The sequence below is a fragment of the Moschus berezovskii genome, chromosome 20, assembly GCF_049115385.1.
Source record: "Moschus berezovskii isolate FMDL1 chromosome 20, NW_MosBer_1.0, whole genome shotgun sequence".
NCBI classification, from domain to species: domain Eukaryota; kingdom Metazoa; phylum Chordata; class Mammalia; order Artiodactyla; family Moschidae; genus Moschus; species Moschus berezovskii.
The window spans coordinates 63,503,811-63,530,435 of record NC_142479.1 but is presented as its reverse complement, the minus strand read 5'-3'; the positions used below and the strand labels follow the sequence as shown (position 1 = coordinate 63,530,435).

The 26,625-nt window shown below is 43.0% G+C and overlaps 1 protein-coding gene across 2 annotated transcripts in view; it reads left to right on the top strand.

Annotated features, from left to right (window-relative positions):
* The window catches only part of RNF213 (ring finger protein 213), a 133,499-nt gene that overhangs the window by 87,494 nt on the left and 19,380 nt on the right, over nucleotides 1–26,625 (top strand). For both annotated transcript variants that reach the window (XM_055408398.2, XM_055408396.2), the window contains 18 exons: nucleotides 429–547; nucleotides 3,183–3,302; nucleotides 3,799–3,878; nucleotides 4,500–4,635; nucleotides 4,905–5,043; nucleotides 7,701–7,892; nucleotides 8,626–8,771; nucleotides 9,953–10,107; nucleotides 11,268–11,474; nucleotides 11,810–11,991; nucleotides 14,448–14,568; nucleotides 17,495–17,595; nucleotides 17,704–17,886; nucleotides 18,956–19,125; nucleotides 19,225–19,324; nucleotides 24,636–24,747; nucleotides 25,341–25,554; nucleotides 25,800–25,990. In XM_055408398.2, coding sequence (XP_055264373.2) covers nucleotides 429–547; nucleotides 3,183–3,302; nucleotides 3,799–3,878; nucleotides 4,500–4,635; nucleotides 4,905–5,043; nucleotides 7,701–7,892; nucleotides 8,626–8,771; nucleotides 9,953–10,107; nucleotides 11,268–11,474; nucleotides 11,810–11,991; nucleotides 14,448–14,568; nucleotides 17,495–17,595; nucleotides 17,704–17,886; nucleotides 18,956–19,125; nucleotides 19,225–19,324; nucleotides 24,636–24,747; nucleotides 25,341–25,554; nucleotides 25,800–25,990 — 2,668 coding nt within the window. The remainder of the gene's footprint in view (nucleotides 1–428; nucleotides 548–3,182; nucleotides 3,303–3,798; nucleotides 3,879–4,499; nucleotides 4,636–4,904; nucleotides 5,044–7,700; nucleotides 7,893–8,625; nucleotides 8,772–9,952; nucleotides 10,108–11,267; nucleotides 11,475–11,809; nucleotides 11,992–14,447; nucleotides 14,569–17,494; nucleotides 17,596–17,703; nucleotides 17,887–18,955; nucleotides 19,126–19,224; nucleotides 19,325–24,635; nucleotides 24,748–25,340; nucleotides 25,555–25,799; nucleotides 25,991–26,625) is intronic.

Below are 26,625 nucleotides of genomic sequence, written 5' to 3'. Positions count from 1 at the left end.
GTTAAAGTAAAAGTGGTTTTTGGACCTTCTAAAGCATTGGAAGCCATATTTCATATCATGATTGTCTTTGTCCTTTGGTTGTCCACAGAACTCTGTTTCTTGAAATGGACAAGAGCACTACCCTTAACCTTAGTAGCATCTGACCAAGCTAATTAAGCATTATAAGAGAGGGTTCCTGATCAATAAAAAATGCCATTTCAAAGGAGAGGAACACAGGAATGGGGGAAAGAAATGAGACTATTTAGAGAAGTCTTGCCCCTGTTCTCTTGTAAGAGAAGATAACAAGCATGAAGGTGTGAAGTTAAAAAAAGTGAGATGAAACTTGACCTCTTTGAGGACACCCTTTAGTCATTTTACAATGTTCATTTTGTTTATTTTCTTAGTTTTTTTGTTTTATTTTGTCTTTGCTTTTTTTGTTTTCAAAATAGGTATTCTGCTATAAATGAAATCAACAAGATACAAGGAAATAAGAACTATATCTTAGTCTATTTTATCATAAAACTGTCCCGGATGGGAAGTGGAACGTCCTATGTAGGATTCCATGGAGGTAGGACCAAAATATTTGTGAATATGTTTGTATAGTAATATTTAAGTTATTTCTAATTTGGTCCTGTGGTGTGGTGGTTTAGTCACTAAGTCATGTCCAACTCTTGTGACCCCATGGACTGTAGCCTGCCAGGCTCCTCTGTCCCTGGGATTTTCCAGGAGTGGGTTGCCATTTCCATCTTCAGGGTATCTTCCCAACCCTGGGACCAAACCTACGTCTGCTGCATTGCAGGCAGTCTCGTGCAATCCTGCTGGATTCTTTCCCCAAGTCACTGTTTGGTCCTGTGATGCACAAAGTCTGATATTAGAAGATGAGTGTTAATCTCAGTGATCTTCCCAGGTGGCTCAGTGGTAAAGAATCTGCCTGCCAATGCAGGAGACACAGGAGATGCAGGTTGGATCTCTGGGTCGGGAAGATTGCCTGGAGGAAGAAATGGCAACCCACTCCATTTCCTTGCCTGGGAAATTTCCAGAAAATTTCTGTCCATGGAAAATTTCCACGGGCAGAGGAGCCTAGCAGGCTACAGTCCATGGGGTCGCAAAGAGTTAGACACAACTGAGTGACTGAGCACACACATGTAATCTCAACTGTATTTGTTTCAAATGCAATTTGATTTCTTAAAGCTGCTGCTGCTGCTGCTAAGTCGCTTCAGTTGTGTCCGACTCTGTGCGACCCCATAGATGGCCTCCCACCAGGCTCCCCCATCCCTGGGATTCTCCAGGCAAGAACACTGGAGTGGGTTGCCATTCCCTTCTCCAGTGCATGAAACTGAAAAGTGAAAGTGAAGTCACTCACTCGTGTCCGACTCTTAGAGACCTCATGGACTGCAGCCTACCAGGCTCCTCCGTCCATGGGATTTTCCAGGCAAGAGTACAGGAGTGGGGTGCCATTTCCTTCTCTGTTCTTAAAGCTGATTGATGCAAAAAAACAAAAAATCACTTCATCTTCAGACTGGCTACTGCAACATACAGTACTTAATTTCATTATTTGTTGATAAATGCTTGATTAATCTCTGGTTCCTCCCCTTTTACTATATGGATAAAGCAGAGAGAGATTTCCCACTAGCATTGTTATGAATGTGTGGATACTTAATGCCTGCTTCTGGGGTCAGAAAATGCTATCTTAAATCTCTCTCTTTTTTTCCTGAGGAAGACTCACCAAATATTTACTACATAGGCACACCTTGTTTAATTGCACTCCAAAGATACTGCATTTCTTACAAATTGAAGGCTTGTGCCAAGTCTTTCAGTGCCATTTTTCTAAAGGCCTTTGCTCACGTCATGTCTCTGAATTATCTCATGTGTTTGAGATAATTCTCAAAATATTTCAAGCATTTTCATTATTGTATGTGCTATGGTGACCTGTGATCAGTGACCTTTTGTGTTACTACTCCTGAAAGCTAGGATGATGGTTAGCATTTTTTAGCAATATAGTATTTTTTGGTTGTTTTCCTTTGTGTGTGTGCAGTACAGTATTTTTGTTTACTTTTGGCCGCCCTGGGTCTTCATTGCATTGCTTGGGCTTTCTCTAGTTGTGGTGCTCAGACTTACTGCGGTAGCTTCTCTTACTGCAGAGCTCTGATCTAGGCTGCATGGGCTCAGGAGTTGTTACGCACTGGCGGAGTTGCCCTGAGGCATGTGTAATCTTCCCAGACCAGGGACTGAACCTGTGTCTCCTGCTTTGGCAGGTGGATTCTTTACAACTGAACCACCAGGAATGTCCCAAGTAGTTTTTAATTAAGGCATGTACATCGTGTTTTGAGACATGATGCTATTTCACACTTAATAAAATACAGTGTAGTATAAACAAAATTTTATAGACACTGCGAAACCAAAAAACTTGTGTGGTTTGATTTATTGTAATATTTGCTTTGTTGGTATCTGATCCAAAAGAATCTCCAAGGAATCTCCTGTATGAGAAAATTGGTATTCTAGCAAATGGGCATATTATAGTTTAGTTTAATAATTTCATAGTTCAGTTCAGTCACTCATTCATATCCGACTCTTTGCGAACCCATGAATCGCAGCATGCCAGGCCTCTCTGTCCATCACCAACTCCCGGAGTTCACCCAAACTCATATGCATTGAGTCGGTGATGCCATCCAGCCATCTCATCCTCTGTTGTCCCCTTCTCCTCCTGCCCCCAATCCCTTCCAGCATCAGTCTTTTCTAGTGAGTCAACTCTTCGCATGAGGTGGCCAAAGTATTGGAGCTTCAGCTTTAGCATCAGTCCTTCCAATGAACACCCAGGACTGATCTCCTTTAGGATGGACTGGTTGGATCTCCTTGCAGTCCAAGGGAATTAATTAGAGGCAAACCTTGCGGGTGTCTCACACCCCTCTACTAATTACGATACAGAAAGTTTAATAATACATTTATAAAAGCATAATAAGCCTTCTCTAAATGCTTTTTTATGTTAGTCATTTCAGTTCTTAAAACTGATTTTCATGCTAAAGTTTTTGACATCTGTAGCATGACATCTATGTTTCCTGTGTATATTCAAGGGATTAGACTTTAGGATACAAATCATTCATTCAACAGTGTGTTAAAATGTCAGGACAGTGGTGTATCCCTGCTTACAACTGTCAGGAAGAAACCAGAGGACACAGGGAAGATTCCGGGGCTTGTTTTCCCAGGGCTGTGGCATTCTGTGCACATCGACGACCTCCGGAGATCCACAGTCATGGTTTCAGACATAACTAAACTGCAGGATGTGGCCATCAGCCAGCTGTTTAAACCAGAAGATCCCCCTAAGTGTGAGTCTGGAGAAAAGGTCCTCGGGGAGGTGGGATGGTGGAAGCGGAAGCCAGGAGGTGTGCAGTTTGCTGCGAGGACAGGTGCTTAGGCTACTGTCTCCCAGTCCAACACCTGCCCCTTGACAAGAGCTCAGGACACATTTGCTGAACTGAGTATTGTTGAAACCAGGGCAGCGTCTGCTGCTTCCAAGGCCCGGAGAAGACGGTATTTCCACAAGGTCTTTGCAGGTGCCTGTGGAACATGTCAGATTCTGTTTACCCTGGCTTCTGGATCAGCCGTCTGAGCCCAGGATGGAAGCTCAGGTTGCCACTGGTGGACCACGTCCAGTGGGCTAATGGAGGCTGATCTGTGTGACTGACGGTCTCTCCTTTGGGGCCCCTTCCTGGGACTGGTGCCAGGGAAACCTGGATAGATCCCCAGCACACAATGTTGCCAGCGCTCCCCACCACCACTTCCACCTCTGAACAGTACCTCCACTGTTTTACTTCTTTGCAGTGGAGGTGGGACGCCAAGCCCAAGAATATGGTGAGGAGGTGATGGAAACTGAGGCGGTCACATCACAGCAAACGGCAGAGGTAAAAATGGAGACAGAAAGACCTGAGACAAACAATAGCCCAGGCTTCGGACCAGAACATATAATGTTCTCACTCTTTCTAGCCCTCTAAGCCCTCGGGCTGTGGGCTCCCCTTCCTTAGACTTACACCCAGGGGTCCGAGGAGTGGACTCAGCTGGCCAGGGCTCAGCCCAGCACTCCTCTCCCTACCTCTGTGAGGGCAGGTGAGATCACCAGCAGCAGAACTGACCTTGGCTTTTCCTGGTGTCCCCTGGTCAGTTTTGCTCTGTTGCTTGACCACTGACAAGGTCCCCAGGCACATAGGATTGTCTTATAGTGGATTTCTTCTTCTTTTTTTTTTTTTGGCCACACAACATGGATTGCAGGGTCTTATTAATAGTTCCCTGACCAGGGATTGAACCCAGGCCCACTGCAGTGAAAGTGCAAAGTCCTTACCACTGGACCGCCAGGGAATTCCCTCACAGTGATTCTAAGGGGAACTTAAGAAGGACATGTGGTAGGAACTTGGGCAGGAGGAAAACTGTGCCCCCTGCATGCAGTGCCTGGACCTCATCTCTGGCATCACCTGGCTTTTCTTGACGTGTAAGTGGCAGAAATGGAAGGCTTGATTGTCTATCGACAGACGCAGATCCTGGACACCACCAGGCTGCTGAGAAGCTGTATTCAGGGCGCTGTGGGCATGCTCAGAGACCAGAATGAGGACTGTCAGCGTAGCGTTCGGAGGGTGTCTATCCTCCTCAGCCTCCTGGACGAAGATGGTGAGTACAGAGGTATGGGAGCCCCTCTTGTCCACACCCCAGCCTGGGCTTCTCCTTCGGTCCATGAATCATCCCCCCGCTGTGGCTCTCCATGGCTCCCAGAGGCAGCTAGCTCTCTGGCAATCTACGCGCACCTCTGGGATTTCTGTAGACTTTTCCTGGCCAAAGGAGACGGGCTTCTCTTCCTGCTGGGATGGGTCAGGGATGCCGAGCCCACTGCTCAGTGCCCAGGGATGTGCTGAATGCATGTCTGCTCTGCTTTTCCACAGCCACTTTCTTGCTGGTCACTAAGATGCGCCTCTACGTCCTTTTAATGAAGCAGGAGGAGAACTCTATCTACAATGTGAAGGACTGGGTGGTGAGGGAGGCCTCCAATCAGGACGCTCTGCAGGAGGCCGGCACATTCAGGTACCTCCAGGAAAGGAAACCCAGGGTCGGGTGGGGAGCCGGGGCGGGGGACTGGGCACACGGCTCTCCAAACTGAGGGGCTGCTTCCTTCCAAATGTCTGAGAAATTCAGAGCCATCAACTTCTTTTTCCCGATGAGCACAGGATAATCTGGGTGGTAAGTTGTATGGGGTTTGCTTGACTCTTTTGTGTACTTTTGTGTGTTTTAAATTTTTTCACAGCAAAAACCGAAACAAACAAAAACCAGAACATCTGTTCTTATCAGATGTAAACTTTTACCACCACGTTCATCACCATAGACAGGGGTGCCGTTTTAGGTTGGTAGATTAAAGAGGTGATAGATTTGTAGGGGAGGGAAGAACGTTGTTTTCCTAGACCTCCTGCATGAAGTTATTTGATAACCATGAAATTAAGACCCAAAGTATTCACTTATTGTCCATGGTCCTTTTTCTACAAACCTTGATGCTGTTCTCAAGGCTAGCCCATGACAACGTGTGTGGTTGAGGGAGAGGGTATTGCTCTGCATCCCACGGTGGGCGGTGGAAGATGTCGCCCACCCCACCTTCAAGGTTGCTAAGACCTGGGACTTCACCAGTCTGGCCCTCAGTTTCTTTGACTCCAGGAGAACTCTTAACTCATCCAGAGGCTTGGATTAGGCATGGATGTATCTCCACACTGTTGGCAAGAAGGACATGTGGGAACATCTAGGTTGAATGGACCATGTGAGCTTACTGATGCTGGTTTTGTAACTGTAGGGCTTTTCTGCTTCTGTGTTTTACTCTAATTATTTTTCATTTCTTTCCCAGTTGTACCTTCTGAAGGATCAGATTTGGACCTGGAATTATTTTTGTTTCTCTTGGTTCCTCTTGGTTTCTCTTGGTATGGATTTAAGATAAATGCTTCTTAAAAATCTTTATTTTCTGTGTACCCTTGACACCACTCCTTCACTTACTGAACTGCCTACATTTGCTGGTGTTCACAGGGCTTCCCAGGTGGCGGTAGTGGTAAAGAACGTGCCTGCCATTGCAGGAGATGTAAGAGATACAGGTTCAATCCCTGGGTCGGGAAGATCCCCTGGAGGAGGGCATGGCAATCCACTCCAGTATTCTTGCCTGGAGAATCCCATGGACAGAGGAACCTGGCAGGCTACAGTCTATAGGTTCACAAAAAGTCATACATAACTGAAGCGATTTAGATAAAGACATGCTTTCTTGTTTAATGTAATGTGAAATGAATTTACTTTGGTTTCTTTATTATATTCTATTCACAACTGATTTTTTTTTCTTCAAATGACATACTTTTCAAGTGAATTTGGTCATTCTTTGATTTATTTATAGAGCATAGATGACTTGTTCTGGAAAACAGGTATATAGCAAAATAAAACAATACTACTTGGCCTTTTCAATGAACTAATTCCAGTTTATTAGAAGTAAAATTAAGGACCTTTCAAGTTCTGCCTCTAATCTTCAGTTCAGTTCAGTTCAGTCACTCAGTCGTGTCCGACTCTTTGTGACCCCATGAACTGCAGCATGCCAGGCCTCACTGTCCATCACCAACTTCTAAAGTCCACCCAAACTCATGTCCATCGAGTCAGTGATGCCATCCAACCATCTCATCCTCTGTTGTCCCCTTCTCCTCCTGCCCTCAATCTTTTCCAGCATCAGAGTCTTTTCAAATGAGTCAATTCTTCGTATCAGGTGGCCAAAGTATTGGAATTTCAGCTTCAACATCAGTCCTTCTTATGAACACCCTTATGAACACCCAGGACTGATCTCCTTTAGGATGGACTGGTTGGATCTTCTTGCAGTCCAAGGGACTCTCAAGAGTTTTCTCCAACACCACAGTTCAAAAGCATCAGTTCTTCGGCACTCTGCTTTCTTTCTAGTTCAACTCTCACATCCGTGCATGACCACTGGAAAAACCATAGCCTTGACTAGACGGCCCTTTGTTGGCAAAGTAATGTCTCTGCTTTTTAATATGCTGTCTAGGTTGGTCATAACTTTCCTTCTAAGGAGTAAGCATCTTTTAATTCCATGGCTGCAATCACCATCTGCAATGATTTTGGAACCCAGAAAAATAAAGTCGGCCATTGTTTCCACTGTTTCCCCATCTCTTTGCCATGAAATGATGGGATCAGATGCCATGATCTTAGTTTTCTGAATATTGAGCTTTAAGCCAATTTTTTCACTCTCCTCTTTCACTTTCATCAAGAGGCTCTTTAGTTCTTCTTCACTTTCTGCCATAAGGGTGGTGTCATCTGCATATCTGAGGTTATTGATATTTCTCTCAGCAATCTTGATTCCAGCTTGTGCTTCTTCCAGCCCAGCGTTTCTCATGATGTACTCTGCATATAAGTTAAATAAGCAGGGTGACAATATACAGCCTTGACGTACTCCGTTTCCTATTTGGAACCAGTCTGTTGTTCCATGTCCACTTCTAACTGTTGCTTCCTGACCTGCCTCTAATCTTAGTTTGATTTAATCTCTTCTGGTACTTAAAAATGATGTAAAAAACATGAAAAACACAGCTGTAGTGTGGGAATAGTAGAGCAGATGTTTTGTTACTGCTATGAAGGCACGAAATGTGAAAAGGATGTGGGCATCCCAGTGTGGTCTGTGGTCCTTCTAACCTGAGTGGACCTGTCTCTCCCACACACAGGCAGACCCTCTGGAAGCGGGTCCAGGGCGCTGTGACTCCTCTCCTGGCGAGTGTGATCTCCTGCGTGGACAGGGACGGCAACCTTGAGCTGCTGGTCAGCCCACACTCTCCGTCCTGGGCGAGAGATCTTTGGATGTTTATTTTCAGTGACGTTAAACTTCTGAACATTCCTCTTGTGACGATTGATACCAGGTGAATAGAAGACTTTCTTTTCTTGGGAAGGGAAATAAACCCATAACGTAGCAGCAAACTTAATAGGCTGTCCCAGATTTTTGATGAAATACTAGGATGGATTTTAGAATCACTCTGAAGTTGGCCCTTTTTGTAGCCTCAAGGGCATGACAAGACAGTAACAAAGCGTTGACACAGTTCTGAAAAATTCTTGCTTCATTCTTGACTTTCTTCGTTTCCTTGTGCTCCGAGCACCCTTTGCAGTTAAAATTGCCTACTTCCACCTCATCTGCACTGGGGAAGCTGCATGTAAGGGAGCATTTATGTTGTCCTTCCTGTTCCTCCTGCCAATGGCAGGAACCTCAGAGCCTGTCCCTAGGCCCGATCTTATGTGACTCAGGCTCCGCTGGCCTGCCAAAACCTAGCTTGGCTCCGATTCTCTGCACAGGTATAGGGCAGGAGTGGGTTCAGACATCACCAGACTGGTTCTGCCCAAGATTTCAAGCAGCTTTCCAACTGTGGTTTGTTTTTGCTTTGTCTGTAAAACCCAGTGATGATGTAAGATCATCCTTCAGTTCTTTTTTTAGTATAAAAATGAGCTGTTCAGTAGACCAGGGGGCTGTCTTTGCAGCCCACTAAGCCTCCTAGTACTTGAAGATGGAGAGGAATTGGCATCAGAAGTAGATCTCATCTTGCATCTTGAGTGCCATCTCACTCACCACTTAATTCTTGGTCCTCGTTTGGCCTGTTGCAGGTCTAAAGGAGAGATGTCCTACATCGTGGTGCAGAACTACATGAACCTCTCAGAGAAGGCATCCAATAGTGTCCCATTTAGCTGGAGAATCAAGGACTATCTGGAGGAGTTGTGGGTCCACACTCAGTACATCACAGGAGATGCAGGTGAGCCCAGCAATGGTGGGAGGGGATGTGTTCTACAGGAGGAGACCCTGATACCCTGTCATAGGTCATCACCTCCATTTGAGTTCCCTGGACAAGTAGGACACCAGGATGTCTCTGGCTGAACCCCTCTCAGCAAGTGCCAGTGACCAGAGTAGTACCTTTGCCCAGACTGAACCGTCATTGTCCTCCCTTGCTCTGTTGTCATATGCCAAGTCATCTGACCTCAGGCATTCCAGGAAAACTCCACTTTTGGGAATGTCATCTTTCATACATGAAGTAGTCTTTTCAAAGTTTATGTATAGCTTTTTTGTTTTTAATGATGGTGATCATTTCATAAGATAGGAAGACATCAGATCACTGAAAGTAACATGGTACATCAATTACAATTCAATCTTTAAATAAAGGCCAGATGTCTTTTAAAAAATACATGTCAAAATACTTGAAGATGAACTTAGATTTCTCAATAAGCTTTCTGTCACTCTTTCTGAACAAACTCAAAACAATCTCTCTCTTGAGGAGAGCGTATTTCTCTTTTTCATACCCTATCAAAAAACTGACCCTACTATTCTATGATAGCACATGACTTGGGGGCCGGCACCCCATCCACTAGAAGTCTTCTTGGTTTGAGCAGCATTTGACCCAGCTCCCGGAAGGCAGCCCACTTGTTCCTGGTTCACTTTGGTCCTGGATTCCCAAAGCACTTTACTACTTGTGGAAATATTGATCTATCCCAGATTGTATTCTCTTTAGGGCTAGCTAGGCTTTTATGGGGCTTCCCAGGTGGCGCTAGTGGTAAAGATCCCACCTGTCAATGTAGGAGACGTAAGAGAAATTGGTTCCATCCCTGGATTGGAAAGATCCCCTGGAGGAGGGCATGGCAACCTACTCCAGTGTTCTTGCCTGGAGAATCCCATGGACAGAGGAGCCTTGCAGGCTACAGTCCATGGGGACGCAAAGGTCAGACATGACTGAAGTGACTTCTTAGCACACATGCAGGCTTTTATAACCAGAATAGAGCATTCCTTCTGACTTTGTTTGTTATTTCACTGGGAAAACATCTGAAGTGTCCAGAAATGAAGATAAAAAGGCATTTGGTGGGTAAGGGGAGTCATGGTCAACATCTTCACCCCAGTGGATCTCTGTCTCCCTCCCCGCCCCACCTCCCCTGCCCTTCCCCGCAGGACTGGCAGAGAAGTTACTAGAACTCTTTCAGAAGACCCCACTGGGATGTTTTCTTGCTCAGCTCACAGTAGACCAGCGGCAGGAGCTTCTTCAGTGTTACCTGAAAGATTTTCTTCTCTTGACCATGAGAGTGTCTACTCGGGAACAGTTAAACGTAAGTACTGACTCAGGGTCAGGGCAAGATGGCTTAAGTGGACAAAATACCAACATGGAGCTTCCTCCACTGCCGGAGCTGCAATGTGTGTGGAACAGAATGTGGCCCCAGAGGAGAGTGGTGTGAGAAAATGCCACTCACACCTTCAGAACCCTCGAGGCTGGACACTTGCCCCACCTCTCAGCACCCCTAAAACATGGAGATTTTAGTAATAGGAAGGAGGCCTCCAATGTCCTGTGATGCTTTCTTTATAAATGTTTAGTTTTTCTTGAAGAAAACTAGGTAAATATTTAGCTGACCACAGCAAGTTAATAATAAGAGTAACTGAAATTTCAATGGAAACATTGAAGCTTTCAAACTGGCAGATTTGAGAGCATAGAACCAGCATGATTAAGGGTTAAGAAAGTGTTCTTAGGAATCAATAAGAACACCCCCTAATTTTTCAAAACGAATGAAAGTTATAAGTTGACTATTAACAGAATAATTATACAGATGTCCAGAAAACAGAGGAAAATTCTCAGCCTCACTAGTAAATCAACAAGGCATGAACAACTTTCAGCTACCATCATTTTTGTCCATGTGGCAAAACTGGTTTTTAAAAAATGGCCAGAAGTTCCTCCATTGCCAAAGGTGGTATGAAGAGTGTGGTGGTTCTGTAAGCCGCTGGGGTGAATGGAGAACTTCTGCATAAAATCTGAACTGGTGATTTGACCTTGAGAACATTATCAGAGATGTGCACAAATATTTTATTCATAGGAATGTTCTTTTAAGTTCTATTTCTAAAAATGGAAAATTAGAAACAATTTACTTGTCAAAACATAAGGGTTGGACCAGTTAAAGTACAGCCATTTGATTGTTATTGTGCAGCCATTAAAAACAGTGTTCTTCGGGTGTGCTTGTGATAGAGCAAGGCTTATAAAGTGGAAAAAGATCAGGACTACATTGTGACACCAGTTTGGGGGCCACTGGGAGACGAGGTATGGATCTAAAATGTCTAGAAGGGATAACACCGAAAAGTGAATGTGGGATACTAGTAGTGTGCGTGGTTTTTAATTTTCTTTTTTGTCATTTTTGAATGGTTCTCATTTTCCACAAGCAAAATATAGCTTTTTTAAAAGTACTTTACAAATAATATAAGCAAAGCTTGTTTTTCATCCCAGGTTCTGCAGATGGCCCTGTGGTCCTGCGTCAGTCAGCTGAATGCAGGAAGGCCAGAGGAGGAGGTCTCCTTACCGTTCGTGCACCTCGCCTACCAGCAGTTCAGACACCGGCTACAGAACTTCTCCAGGATCTTGACCATCCACCCTCCAATTCTGCCAAGCCTTACGAAAGGCACACGGAACCACAACTGGGCTGCACGTGAGATGGTATGGCCCCTCTTAGGGATCTTTCATGCCTGTAGCCCAGCTTGGCCTCCTCAAGCGAGTGTGGAGGGAGGAGTGCTCCCACCACAGCCCTGGGAAGGGAAAGCTTATGGGCCTTGTTCCAACTGGGAGACTTCTTTACCAGCACACACGTCAGTGTGGCTTCTCAGTTAGAATACATCTAACTCATGCCTCCTAGATCCCAAGACAATGAAAGAGGAAGCTCCAAGCCTGGAACACAAGAAAGACACCAGGATCTCCGACTTAAGGTTTAGAGCAGCCCAGTGTGGGGTCGGGGGACAGAATGCTCAGTCATGGGCCTGTTCTCTGCTCCCCAGAGTCTGGATGTGTTGGCAGCAGTGGCCTGTGCTGAAATGCTGACGAAAAGCCTCCTGAAGCCCAGTCCTCAAGCTTGGTTACAGACTGTGAAGAATCTTTCCATGCCACTGGAGCTCCTCTGCTCAGAAGGGTACATGCAGGGCTGTGGGATGATGACCAGAGACTTCATCAGAGGTGTCAGGTAAGACCCAGGAGGCCCAGGTACATCAGAGAGAGAGGGCAGATGTTCCCATTGCTGGAAGTGGGCCTTTCCTCTTTCATTCTATAACATCTGTGGAACCCTACTTAAACGCCAGGCATCTCAATGATCCTAGAAAAACAGAGGAGAGAAGTGAGCATTCAGGGAGTGCACAGAGTGATGGGGGTGATATGGAGGTGAGCAGATTATGATCCTGAGGGAGAAGGAGCAGCTGCAAAGGACCCCAGCAGGATGACAGAGAAAGGGCGTGAACTCGGAGTAGGCTTCCCAGAGGACAAGTCCTGGGCTGGCCTTTAAGGGCGAGATGGGAGTCACCAGACATGGGCAGAGGCATAGAACTTGAGTTGTCTGAGCTGGGAGTCTGTGGGGAGGAGAAAGACAGAAGTGGGTAGAAGTCAGGGAGAACATCACAAAGGGCTTCTACCTAATTCACTTACCTTCTCGCCTGCTCCTTTTTTTTCTTTTTCTTTTTTACTTTTTCAATTATGAAAGTATAACACATTTACAGGAGACTTGGAAGCTACAGAACAAAGTTAGATACAGTTCCACCATATATTACAATTATTTCTTAAGTAGATTAATTAAGATTTTTAATTGTAGTTTCAATATCAAACTCTCAAAAATTAATAGAATGACTATACAGAAAAATAAAAAATACAGTAGATATGAAAAGCATCATGAACCAATTCAACATAATTAAGTTTTTTATAATTTTCACACAACAGTAGGATACAAATTCTATTTAAGTTCCCATAGACTGTAAACTAAGAGACATTAGAACATATCCAAGGTGTGAAAATTTCATGGTCTAAAGGTATTGAAACATGAAAACTGTAAACACCTTTTACTATTGTGATTATATAACTATTATTTATTCACTTAATACCATTGTTATGATTGGTCCACAGAAAATAATAAGAGTTCTATATCAGTAAAACTACCATTTAATAGAGAAACCTGTAATACTTTTTAAAATCCAGAGGCATGTCAGAATTATCTTGGAATTTTTTGAAAAATACAAATGCCCATGTTTTGCTTTTTCTCTCCAGAGTTCCAGATGCGTTTCTACTGATTGCCCATGTTTAAAAAGTTGGACTATGTGATGATTTTTCACTTTGGTCTAGTTTGTTTCACTTTTTCTATTTCATGTTCAGTGCTCCCGTTTCATTTAGTTTGTGTTTTCCAATTTCTGTCTCTTGTTTATTGTTCTTTCTTAAGCCTTTATCTAGCACAGTAAAAAAGCTTTTGTACATATACGGATATGTATGTGTATATATAAACGTAGTATGTATCATTAAAATTGCATGAATTTTTGCTTAGCAAAAAAAATTTATGACATTTTGAGTCCACGTGTTTGACTTAATATGAATAGAATGCTAGATTTCTAATTTATATTCACCATAATGTTGATACACTCCCGTGTATTTTGGCATCTAATATTCTTGCTGGGCTTCCCTGGTGGCTCAGAGGTTAAAGCGTCTGCCTCCAATGCGGGAGACCCGGGTTCGATCCCTGGGTCGGGAAGATTCCCTGGAGAAGGAAACGGTAACCCACTCCAGTATTCTTGCCTGGAGAATCCCATGGACGGAGAAGCCTGGTAGGCTACATACAGTCCATGGGGTCGCAAAGAGTCGGACACGACTGAGCGACGGAACGGAACGGAACGGATTCTTGCTTAAAGACTAGAAAGTTTATTATCTTAGTTAAATTTTTTTGAATGAAGTTTGAAACTTCTAATTCAATTCTCAAAATATAAAGAAATACCATATTGTAAAAAAAAAAAAAAGGCAGGAAATTAACATGTGATGCGGTATTATTAAGTACAGATTTTGTTCAAATTTCACAAAATTTTTTGTTCGTGTCCATTATTTGTTGTCATGTCTTTTTCAAGATTCCACATTGTATTCAGTTGCTTCAGCTGCATACAACAAATTCTGAGAAATTCTCTTTTCATTTTTATTATGTTACAGATATTTTCTAATTTTCCTTGTTATGGCTTCTTATGTACACCTACCATTTAAAAGTGGACCTTTACTTTCTGAATACATGGGGTTTTTAAAGTATCTTTGATATTAATTTCTCACTCTGATGTTTCTCATTTAAGTCTTTTCTTCTCTGCAATCACTGTGTGTTTTCTCTGTGTGTTTTCAGTCTTCTAGCTTTACTGAGGCTTTCAGTGGCTAAGTCAAAGATTTCTGTTGATAAATGTCACATTGCACTTGAAAATATGTGGGTTATTTTCAAATATCTTTTGATATTGATTTCTAACATAATTTCACAGTGATGAGAGAACAGTCTCTCTATGATTTCAATTCTTTAAGATCTGCTCCTTTTCTTAACTTTCAACTCCTGTGCCTTGAGACTTCCTCCCTGCACCTCTGCCTTCTGTCTCAGGTGCTTTTTGTCAGAGCTGAGTGAGGGAACCCCTCTCTTGACAGAACCCACTGGAATCGCATTTTCTCCATCTCGCTCTTTGTGGAGCACGTGCTGCTGGAGACGGAGAGTCAAATTCCCGAGCTGCGCGACCTGTTGACCGACTATGTCTCCTTGTTGAATAAGGTGAGCACAAAGGTTCCGCCTAGCAGCCAGAGGTCTGCCTCTTTGTAAGAAGAAGCACAACTGAAGCATGACCTACCCTCTGTCAGTGAGGTGGTATATTCCCTTTCTGCTCTGACAGTTTATCTGGATGTAGTAAGAAAAGTGATTTCATCACATAAGCTGCTCTATTTGCAGCATTTAATGGTTTAATTTTTACCCTCTCCTGAGTGGCAAGTCAAGGTATGTCATTTAGGGTTTTTTGCAGGAAAAGGAACTATCAATGCAGCAAATCTGCTTGGGAGGACTGAAGGGGGCGTTCCAACCAGGCCTCCAGTGGCCCTAGAAAGACCAGCAGCCTGGCCCACAGCGGGAGCAGCTTGCCACTGCCATGATCAGGAAGACAGGGGTGTAAGAGAATGCCACTGGACTTGTGGACTTCCAAACACAGTGCTGTTGGTGGGACTAAGGGCACAGGAAGGCCCATGTCTCTGTCCCTTGAAGCCCTTTATAAAGTTGGTGCCACACAGGATAATACCCTGCAGAAAAAGTGACTGACCTTTCAGCATCAGTGGCCTCTCAGGGAAAACAGCCTCTGCCTACTGGGAACCTCACACAAGCACTGCCAGCAGCTTTGCTGTGCAGACTCTGAAATGTCCTTTTTAACTAGCATATTTCATGTTATCAAGGTTTGTCCACATTGTAGCAGGTGTCAGAATTGCCTTCCTCCTTAAGGCTGAGTAAGATTCCACTGTATGGATAGAGCACATTTTGTTTATCCAGCCATCTGTTGATGGACACTTGGGTTGTTTCCACCTTTTGGTGAAATGACGCTATGAACCTGGGCGTAGAAGTATCTATTTAGTCACTACTTTAATTCTTTTGGGTGTGTACTTAAGAGTGGAATTGCTGGATCACATGGTAATTCCATGTTTGGCATTTTGAGGAATCACCATACTGTTTCCCACAAGTGCCACACCAGTTTACATTCCCACCAGCAATGACCCAGGGCTCCAACTTCTCCACATCCCTACCAATTCTTGTTATTTTCCATTTAAAAAATAATAACCCTCCCAATGGGTATGCAGTGGTATCTCATTGTGGTGTTGGGTTTTTTTATTGCAGTATAATTGCTTTACCATGTTGTTAGTTTCTGCGTGCAACAACGTGAATCAGCTGTGTGTAGACATGTGTCCCTGGTGAGCCTCGCCTCCCCTCACCCCACCCCTCTAGGCCATCACAGAGCACTAACTCAATGCGGTTTGATTTGTATTTCCCTAGTGACTAGTGACAGAGAAGGTAATGGCACCCCACTCCAGTCCTCTTGCCTGGAAAATCCCATGGGTGGAGGAGCCTGGTAGGCTGCAATCCATGGGGTCGCAAAGAGTTAGACACAACTGAGCAACTTCATTTTCACTTTTCACTTTCATTGGAGGAGGAAATGGCAGCCCACTCCAGTATTCTTGCCTGGAGAATCCTAGGGATGGGGGAGCCTGGTAGGCTGCCGTCTATGGGGTCTCACAGAGTCGGACACGACTGAAGCGACTTAGCAGCAGCAGCAGCAGCAGCAGCAGCAGCAGTGACTAGTGATGTTGAGTATTTTTTCATGTGCTTATTGCCTGTTTGTATACCTTCTTTGGAAAATGTCTATTCAAGTCCTTTGGCCATTTTTGAATATTTTATTTAACAGATCAAACTTAGCAGGGTATTAAAAACTCATAATTTCCAAGTAAGATTAGTCCTGGAATTCAAGGATAGTTCAAAGTTATAAAACCTATAAATGTCATCAGTTACATAACAAATCAAAAAATACACTGCAAATGATTATTTCAAAAGGTACAAAAAAAGCTTTTCATAAAATATATAATTTGGTAAAAGGATACTCTTGCCGAATTAGGAATAGAAAGGAAATTTCCTTGAGCAGATAATCTCATGGGTATACATAATATCTATATTATGTTTAAAAACACCTATAACAAGCATCATATCTAACCAGAAAATTCCCTAAGTGTATCAATTAAACTCACTATCTTACATCATTAAAGATATATCTTTCCTAAGAAACAGTGTTTCTACTTCTAAATATACACCCTAGGGAATTTTCCTGTTTCCACTCAGACACATGGAAGAATGTTGGGTACAGAAATGTTTGTAATTGCAAGGAATTGTGAACATTCTAAATGTTCTTTAACAGGAAAATAGATGACCAGTGTATTTGTCAACAAGTAGACCATTCAGTAGTAAACATGAATGATCTGAACCTACTTTTATCAATGAAAATTGGAACTTGCCAAGCTTAGGTATAGTGTGATGTCCCTAATACAGAGTTGCATGCGTGCATGGTGAAAGTCACTCAGTTGTGTCCGACTCTTGCAACCCCATGGACTGTAACCCACAAGGTTCCTCTGTCCATGGGATTCTCCAGGCAAGAATACTGGAGTGGGTTGCATGGGTGCAAATCTGGTAGAAGTGGGAATTTAGGAATATGGTTCCCTGGGCCTGGGAGTAGAACGGGATATACTTGAAGTTGAAACTGCACCTGTAACATTTGGTTATTCAGAAACTGATAAAGCAAATATTCAGAAAATGCCAAGATTACTTAAAGCTTGGTGGATACACAGGCGGTCACTATATTATCATTTATAGTTTGAAATATAATGGAAAGAGGGGGTAGACCTTAAAAAGAAAGAGGAAGAAGGGAAAAATCTAAAGCTGAGAATATTGGTCTTCTCCCCAAAACAGCATAGTCACAAAGGGTATTCAAAGTTAAAGAAATTGTGAAACAAAGTTTTAAAAAGCCTTTCACTACAGACAGCAGAGCCTGAACTGTCTGGCTCCACCAGCGGCAGAGGGCATGCCATGTTTTGTTGCCTGGCTGACCTCTGCTCTTCCTCACTGTACGCCCCCCCCCCCCCGCCGCGGCTCTCCTGCCAACGCCTTTCTCCTTCAGTGCCTACTAGAGGACTCTGACATGAAGACCCACAGGCCTTTCATGGCAGTGATGACTACTCTTCGTAAATGTAAGGACCAGGTCAGCGAGAGTTTCACCAGGTGAGATTTTGGGTTAGGGATCACAAGGTTGAGAATTCGGAAGCTTTTTTTTTGCTCCTCACGTCCCACTTCCCTGCTTTAGAACTGACCACTCTTCTTGGCTTCTAGGTTTGGGGTTCAGCCATGCCCCATCTGCCTGGGAGATGCACAGGATCCTGTCTGCCTGCCCTGTGACCATGTATTCTGCCTGCGCTGCATTGAAGTTAACCTCACCCAAGGGCATATGGGATGCCCCTTGTGTTTAACCGACTTACCAGACAGATACTCTCCAACTGTTTCCCAGGAGCACAGGTAAAACAGCCTTTCTCTTGAGAAAGCTTCCTCCATTTTCTTCCATTTTTGCAAATACAGTATTCAAAAATATAACTATTGGGCTTCCCTGGTGGCTCAGTGGTAAAGAATCCACCTGCCAATGCTAAAGACATGGGTTCGGTCCCTGATCCGAGAAGATCCCACATGTGGTGGAGCAAATAAGCCTGTGTACCACAGTTATTGAGCCTGTGCTCTAGAGCCTTTGAGCCCCAACTATTGAGCCCATGTACCGCAACTACTGAAGCCCAGGCACCCTAGAGCCTGTGCTCCGCAACTAGAGAAGCTGCCGTAATGAGAAACCTGAGCACTGCAACTAGAGAGTAGCCCATGCTTAACACAACTAGAGGAAAAACCTGCACAGCAGTGAAGACCCAGCACTGCTGAAGGTAAATAAAATTATTTTTAAAATATACTATTGATCTTAGAAAGCCTCATAGCATAGAAGTGTCCTAACAAAGACAACTAATTATTTATGTACCTTTATAAACACCTAGTGTCTGAAAATTATCCTTTCCCCAAGACATGCATGTGTACAGAAGAGGGAGATTGAAAAATTAGAGGAAAAAACCCAGAAAGTTGTAAACTAATTAAAGCCATCACAAGTACCCAAAGAATTTAGATGCAGCTGGCTTATCCTCTTGATGTGTAAATACCATCCATGTTCTATGATTTGAGGATAAAGCTAGCTCTTCTCTGGCTAAGTGCCTTCAGGGCACTGATTAAAATAGCCCAAGCAGTTAGTTTTCTTCCCTTCTGATGCCTTCTAAAAGTGGGGCACAGACAAGTCCAGTAGATGGGAGCTTTGAGAAACTCTTGGGATACAAAGGCTATTACTAGATGGTCCAAATGATCAAAGTCTTTCTCAAAAGAGCCAAGTGTACGTACTGTCTTTTGCAGTTTTTGGAGACTGATTCTAATCAATATAAGGAGATAATTGCATCTTTTAATTTAAAGAAAAAAGCTATCCAAATCCCAAAGCACTCTGTAGGGAGGGCTTCTGGAACACAATTTATCAGACTTTTAACCATGGTTTTTAACCATTCCCAAGGGAGGTCATTGAGAAACATGCCCGCTTCCGGCAAATGTGCAATAGTTTCTTCGTGGACCTGGTTTCTACCATGTGCTTCAAAGACAATTCTCCACCTCAGAAGGAAGTGGTCAGAGACCTGCTATCCTTACTCTTTGTAGAGAAGGAGCTCCTTCGAGAGGCTCCCCGACGTGAGTGGCTGTCTTCCAATAGAGTTAAAAATTCAGTTCTTCATCTCACTTTTTATGTCTGATGTGAACCATGATCTACCTTTCTCCTTCTGGTTTTAGGACGCCGTGAACACACAAAATCTCTTTCTCCTTTTGATGATGTCGTGGATAAGACCCCCGTGATCCGCTCAGTGGTACTGAAACTGCTTTTAAAATACAGGTGAGCACCACAAATGTGGAGTTGCCTCCGAAACACCTTGAATTCTTTATTTTTTTTTCTCCTCATGGCTTTTTCTTTGCCGCAAAGCATTCTTTGCAGAACTGGTAGCTAGCTCACTATCTGGGAAAGCTTCTTTAGCAAGAGACGCCCTGGTTCCTTTATCTGTATGGGTTGTATGCTTGGCATGTCACATGCTGGGCATGAGTTCAGTATGGCCACAAGCACGTGTTTAGGAAGAAGAAGACAGATTTGGGGGAAGGGCACAGAGTGCTTCGAGACATGTGGGTGCAGGAAGTCGGGAGTCCGGAATCTGCAGTTCTCATCTCAGTTCCACAGCTACGAAGTTTTGAGCTTTTTTGGACTGTAACTTAGATTCTAGATCTGATAGATAGAGTGCCTGATGAACTCTGGACGGAGGTTCGTGACATTGTACAGGAGTCAGGGACCAAGACCATCCCCATGGAAAAGAAATGCAAAAAAGCAAAATGGCTGTCTGAGGAGGCCTTACAAATAGCTGTGAAAAGAAGAGAGGCGAAAGGCAAAGGAGAAAAGGAAAGATATAAGCATCTGAATGCAGAGTTCCAAAGAATAGCAAGGAGAGATAAGAAAGCCTTCCTCAGTGATCAGTGCAAAGAAATAGAGGAAAACAACAGAATAGGAAAAACAAGAGATCTTTTCAAGAAAATTAGAGATTCCAAGGGAACATTTTGTGCAAAGATGGGCTTGATAAAGGACAGAAATGGTATGGACCTAACAGAAGCAGAAGATATTAAGAAGAGGTGGCAGGAATACACAGAAGAACTGTACAAAAAAGATCTTCATGACCAAGATAGTCATGATAACGTGATCACTGACCTAGAGCCAGACATCTTGGAATGTGAAGTCAAGTGGGCCTTAGAAAGCATCACTACGAACAAAGCTAGTGGAGGTGATGGAATTCCAGTTGAGCTATTTCAAATCTTGAAAGATGATGCTGTGAAAGTGCTGCACTCAATATGCCAGCAAATTTGGAAAACTCAGCAGTGGCCACAGGACTGGAAAAGGTCAGTCTTCATTCCAAAGGGAATGAAAGGGAATGCCAAAGAATGCTCAAACTACCTCACAATTGCACTCATCTCACACGCTAGCGAAGTGATGCTCAAAATACTCCAAGCCAGGCTTCAGCAGTATGTAAACCGTGAACTCCCAGATGTTCAAGCAGGTTTTAGAAAGGGCAGAGGCACCAGAGATCAAATTGCCAACATCCGCTGGATCATGGAGAAAGCAAGAGAGTTCCAGAAGAGCATCTATTTCTGCTTCATTGACTATGCCAAAGCCTTTGACTGTGTGGATCACAGTAAACTGTGGAGAATTCTGAAAGAGATGGGAATACCAGACCACCTGACCTGCCTCTTGAGAAACCTGTATGCAGGTCAGGAAGCAACAGTCAGGACTGTACATGGAACAACAGACTGGTTCCAAATAGGAAAAGGAGTGCGTCAAGGCTGTATATTGTCACCTTGCTTATTTAACTTATATGCAGAGTACATCATGAGGAACGCTGGGCTGGAAGAAGCACAAGCTGGAATCAAGATTGCTGGGAGAAATATCAATAATCTTAGATATGCAGATGACACTACCCTTATGGCAGAAAGTGAAGAGGAACTCAAAAGCCTCTTGATGAAAGTGAAAGAGGAGAGTGAAAAGGTTGGCTTGAAGCTCAACATTCAGAAAACAAAGATCATGGCGTCTGGTCCCATCACTTCATGGGAAATAGATGGAAAAACAGTGGAAACCCTGTCAGACTTTATTTTTTTGGGCTCCAAAATCACTGCAGATGCTGATTGCAGCCATGAAATTAAAAGACACTTGCTCCTTGGAAGGAAAGTTATGACCAACCTAGACAGCATATTAAAAAGCAGAGACATTACTTTGCCAACAAAGGTCCGTCTAGTCAAGGCTATGGTTTTTCCCGTGGTCATGTATGGATGTGAGAGTTGGACTGTGAAGAAAGCTGATCGCCGAAGAATTGATGCTTTTGAACTGTGGTGTTGGAGAAGACTCTTGAGAGTCCCTTGTACTGCAAGGAGATCCAACCAGTTCATTCTAAGGGAGATCGATCCTGGGTGTTCATTGGAAGGACTGATGCTAAAGCTGAAACTGCAATACTTTGGCCACCTCATGCGACGAGTTGACTCACTGGAAAAGACTCTGATGCTGGGAAGGGTTGGGGGCGGGAGGAGAAGGGGACTACCGAGGATGAGATGGCTGGATGGCATCACCGACTCTGTGGACTTGAGTCTGAGTGAACTCCGGGAGTTGGTGATGGACAGGGAGGCCTGGCATGCTGTGATTCATGGGGTCGCGGAGAGTCGGACACGACTGAGCGACTGAACTGAACTGAACTGAACCTAGAATCTCCACTCAACCTCCTTGCACTTGATGTTGTCTAAGTTTTGCTTCTGCTCTTAAGTTTCTCTGATTCTGTAAATGAACAAGGAAGCCCATATGGCACCTCAGCTCAATGGGCTTGTTGAATTATGCTATTTTTAAAAATTCTTAGAAAGCTGATCTGTATTCAGAAGATATCTTTTGGAATATACTCTGTTTCTCAACCTGTGTCCTAACTTGAGAGAGTTTACCTTGAGGTGATGGCAATTCAAGATGCTATAAGAAAAGTTCCAACAGACACAACTACTTCTAACTTAAATGTCTGAAATGTGACTTAAGATAGAGATTAAATTTATGTTTAAAACAGGGATCCACTGCAGCCTTGTCTACAGACATTTTGTTTTGGTGCCTGCCCCCCCTCCTCATTATTTATGAAATAGTCTTTTCAAACAGGATTTTCAAATAAAATACTCTTAAAATACGTTTCTTGCTATACCCGAAAATGGCTCTTAAGGCATATATAAACACAGTTGCCTTGAGATATGAAAAGAGCCTCTTGCTATTCTGTGATTTTCATTAATTTTGGTAAATGTGTGAAGTCTGTATTCATGTGAATCTCCTTGCTTAGAGAAAGAGAAAAGTGTCATTGACATGTATATCTCTTGACATAAAGTACAAACACATTAATATGAGTACAAACTACACTCAAAGGTAAATGCTTTGTTCTGGAATATTTAGAGTAAAATTTATAGAACTGATTTTTAAATAAAAATCTTGAGACATAAACACAGTTTAAAAATATGAATGGTCATTCCCTGGGTTGAAAAATACTTGCTTCTGTCATTGCTTTTTGTGGTTCTTGTACTTTTGTGTGTTAAGAATGAATCAGACTGGACTTATATACTTTATGGAAATGTAGGCACCTGCTGTCTGGGCAGACCTATGCATGGGACAGTGTTGACCAGACTGCAAGTAACACTAAGATGGCATCTGACTTTTTCAACTGTTGGTGTTTGCACTGATGTTACTAAAGTAATGAAAGATAAAACTGCTAGCATCTTAACATGAGAAAGACCCTGAAAGTGGCCATTATTTCTGTCACCACCATGCACATGTAATTTTTTAAAATGCCGGTTTCACGTAATGTCCTTGATGAAGCTATAAAAATTACTAATTCTACTAAATCCCTGCTCTTAAGGATAAGAATGTTAATGTTGTATTATAATGAGAGGTACACACAAAGCCTCCAGCAGCACACCAAGGTACAAGGTTGTCTCAAGGAAAACCATTCCTGCAGTTTTTGAGTTACATCCTGATCTGGCAGCTTTTTTTGTGAAATACCACTTGTACTTAAAAGAATGACTGACAAACGACACTCAAACCTGGGCAGTTAGTTGACAGGCATTTTCTTGAAAAAAAGTGAGGTGAGCTTGTCACAAACTGAGGGTTTTGTTGCTAATTATAAAATTCAAGCTTATAAGCAAATATTTAAAGGTTTGGAGGAATTCCCTGGTGATCCAGTGGTTAGGACTGCACGCTTTCATTGCTGAAGATCCAGGTTCAATCCCTGGTCAGGTAATTAAGATCCTTCAAGTCTGAGCATGGCTAAAATAAAAAACAATAAAATAAAATGTTGGAAGAAAACTTGTATCCTTATGAACCTGTCAGCTTTCTAATATATACAAACTTTTTGATAACATGGGTGGTGATATTAATGAATGTGAGGTTTTGTAAAATATAGAATAAAAATGTGTCAACATTTGCAAAATTTGCACAGCTCAGCCAACCAGTATTTATGAAGTAACTGGTTCTTGATGTCATGGAATTGTGCACTGATCAAAAAGAAATCTATCTGACGTGAAAGGCAGATCATTTGATTTTAATGTAATTAACTATGAAAAGTACATTGATAAGGTTTCAGATTGCACATTGGAACTAACCTTTAGAAATTATCATCTATCATTTTTGGTGTAGCATCAAAAGAAAGTATCCATATTTACCTGAAAAGACTACTAAAATATTTCTCCCTTTTCCAACTACATAATGTATGAGACCAGTTAAAAAGATTTATAAGATTGAAAAACAATGCCCTTCTTACTAATGAAATTTTGTTTTGGAAAAGATTTTTTTAAATATTATGTATGTTAATATGTGATGAGTTTAGTATGGTTATTTTAAATGATGAATATTGATGCATATTTTCAATTTTTCTTAGTTTTAATTTCTGTTATTGTAAATATCTAAAGATGTAACCAATAGAAGCACAAGCTCTTTGTGGTTCTCATTAATTTTTAAGTCTGTGAAGGAGTCCTGGAGCCAAAAGTTTGAGAACAGCTGATATAAAATTGTTATTGTATAGTCACTAAGTCATGTCTGACTCTTTTACAGTCCCATGGACTATAGCCTGCCAGGCTTCTCTGTCCATGGGATTCTCCAGGCAAATATACTGGCGTGGGTTGCCATTTCTTCCTCCAGGGGATCTTCCTGACCCAGGGATCAAACCCAAGTCTCCTGCATTAGCAGGCAGATTGTTTACCACTGAACCACCTGGGAAGCCCATCTAACATTTGGAATTTTATATTCCTCCAAGTTGGTGCTAAAATATTCTTCATAAAATCATGTTATAAACTATATAAACACATCTATGTACGTGAGAAAGTGGAAGTGTTAGTTGCTCAGTAGTGTCCCACACTTTGTGACCCCATGAACTGCAGTCTGCCAGGCTCTTCTGTCCATGGAATTCTCCAGGCAAGAATACTGGAGTGAGTTGCCATTCTGTTCTCCAGGGGATCTTCCCAGCTATGTATGTATGTATATATATAATTATACAGGAAGCAGGAAATGAATAATAGGCAGACAGATACTTCATACCTTTGTTTTGACAAAAATGGGTTTCCAGACCTTAGCTAACCAGGTATATATAATATTTCTCCTTCCCTAGCTTCTGTGACGTGAAAGAGTATATTCAGACTTATTTGTCCGAGTTAGAAAAGAAACCATTCCTGGCTGAAGATAAAACCGAACTGTACGTGCTCTTTAGCAACTGCCTGGAGGTAAGCTATCACCTCATTACATTTCTTTTGCAGGCTCTCAGAACCACATGGTTTATGCAATGGAATAGTGTTTTTCCAAAAATTTACTGAATATAACTTATGTGGTGACATTAACAGATGCTGTACTCCATTTAGGGGGAAAAATGTTTCAGAAACATTACTTCTGTCCTCAGAAATTGCGTAGATTGGCATTATGTGCATGAGCATGAGGGGGGAAAAGGCATTGGAGAATATGTCACGAAAGTTGATGATGCTTCTCTGCAGGTGCTGAGGTTGTGAATATTTCTAATTTTTATTCTCTTCGTATTTTTGTTTCTTCCAAAAATCTTACAATGCATATGAAAAGTTAGATTAGGTTAAAAACATTTCTTTTCATTATAGCTTTTATTTTTTTCCCTCCTTCTGGTCCCTAAAATAAAAATAAAAAGAGGTATTCATTCGTTTTTCATGATTCAAAAAATATCCGCTCAAACCCACAACACTGTTCTTATCCTTATTACATTGTCCATGACCACACTGGTGAAATTTCAAAGATGGGGGTCTTGTAAATAAAAAAGAATAATATCCTTTCTTTCTGGTTCTATGTTCCCTAGGATTCAATGCATGAGAAGAATAATGCTTTCTTCATAAGGGATGAATTGAAATACCTGCGAGAGGAAGGCCAGTTCCTTACGACATACCAGCCAGTGGGATGCAGCCGATGGCCTGCTGGCGAGGCCTCAGTGGAGCACCTGCAGAAGATGGCCCGCATCCGCCTCTGTCTTGATAAGGCATCTGAGATCCTCGCCGAGCTTCAGGATGGCTCAGGCAGGTCTTCTTCCCAACCTTTCTTGACCACAGGCTGGGAGCCCCCATGGTTTAGACATTCAGGAAGTGTGGGAAGCTGGTTCTCAGAATAATACTGGTCTGTACCATGTCCCCTTTCTTCTAGATTAGTTCTCTCAGTGTGAATTCCCAAAGGGTGGGCGCAGAGCTTTTACTAGCCTCTGTTCCAGAGAGTTAACTAACAGGTACCCTCAGCCATCACTTGGCCTTTCTCACTGGCTCTGCAGAGATGGCAGAGGAGAAGCATCGCTACCTACAGCAGGTGAAGCGCTTCTGTGCCCGGGTCCAGAATGACTGGTACCGAGTGTACCTGGTGAGGAAGCTCACCAGCCAGCAGGGGATGGAGTTTGTGCAGAGCCTCTCCAGAGAGGGCCATCCGGCCCACTGGGTGTTTCCTAAGGACGTCATCGCACAGCAGGTGAGAAGCGCAGTCCGGCAGCCCCAGTGCTGTCTCAGCTCCCCTGTCCCGTGCACCCCTGGAAGAGGGCTGCTGCCTCTCCATTCCTCCCTGACCTTCTCCCACATCCATCCCAGAAAATGCTTGCATCTGGTCTGGTCCTCTGTCTTTGGGTTTCAGTTGACCCAGCTTGTCATCACGGTTATCTGCCTAGGGGAAAGGTGTGCCTGTGTGTGTTTCTGGTTTGTCATCTACCTGCAAAGCATATGTAGGCATCACTTCTGATTGAGTTCAACACAAGAAAAGCAAAAGAATGATTCTGTGGCTTCAGCCTTTAATAAATTAAAAGTCATTCATCCTGTGAAATAAGCCCTTTTTATCCTCAGCCGGCAAGACAGGAAAGGACTAAGGATGACAGTTGCAGTCACTTTGGCTTCAGGACTATTCAGTTGTCCTTTCCTAATGCCCAGAAATGAATTAATTTTTACCGTCCTGGAGTTACAAAAATGGCACTAAAATTCCTGGCTTATTTTTCCTCCCAACTGGAACTTAGGCCCGACTTGTAAGTCCTTTGGTGCTCTACTCTGAGTTCATATGAAAAGTAGCTACAGTATCACCTCCCCTAGACTTCTGCCCACTCTTCATCCATTGAGGAG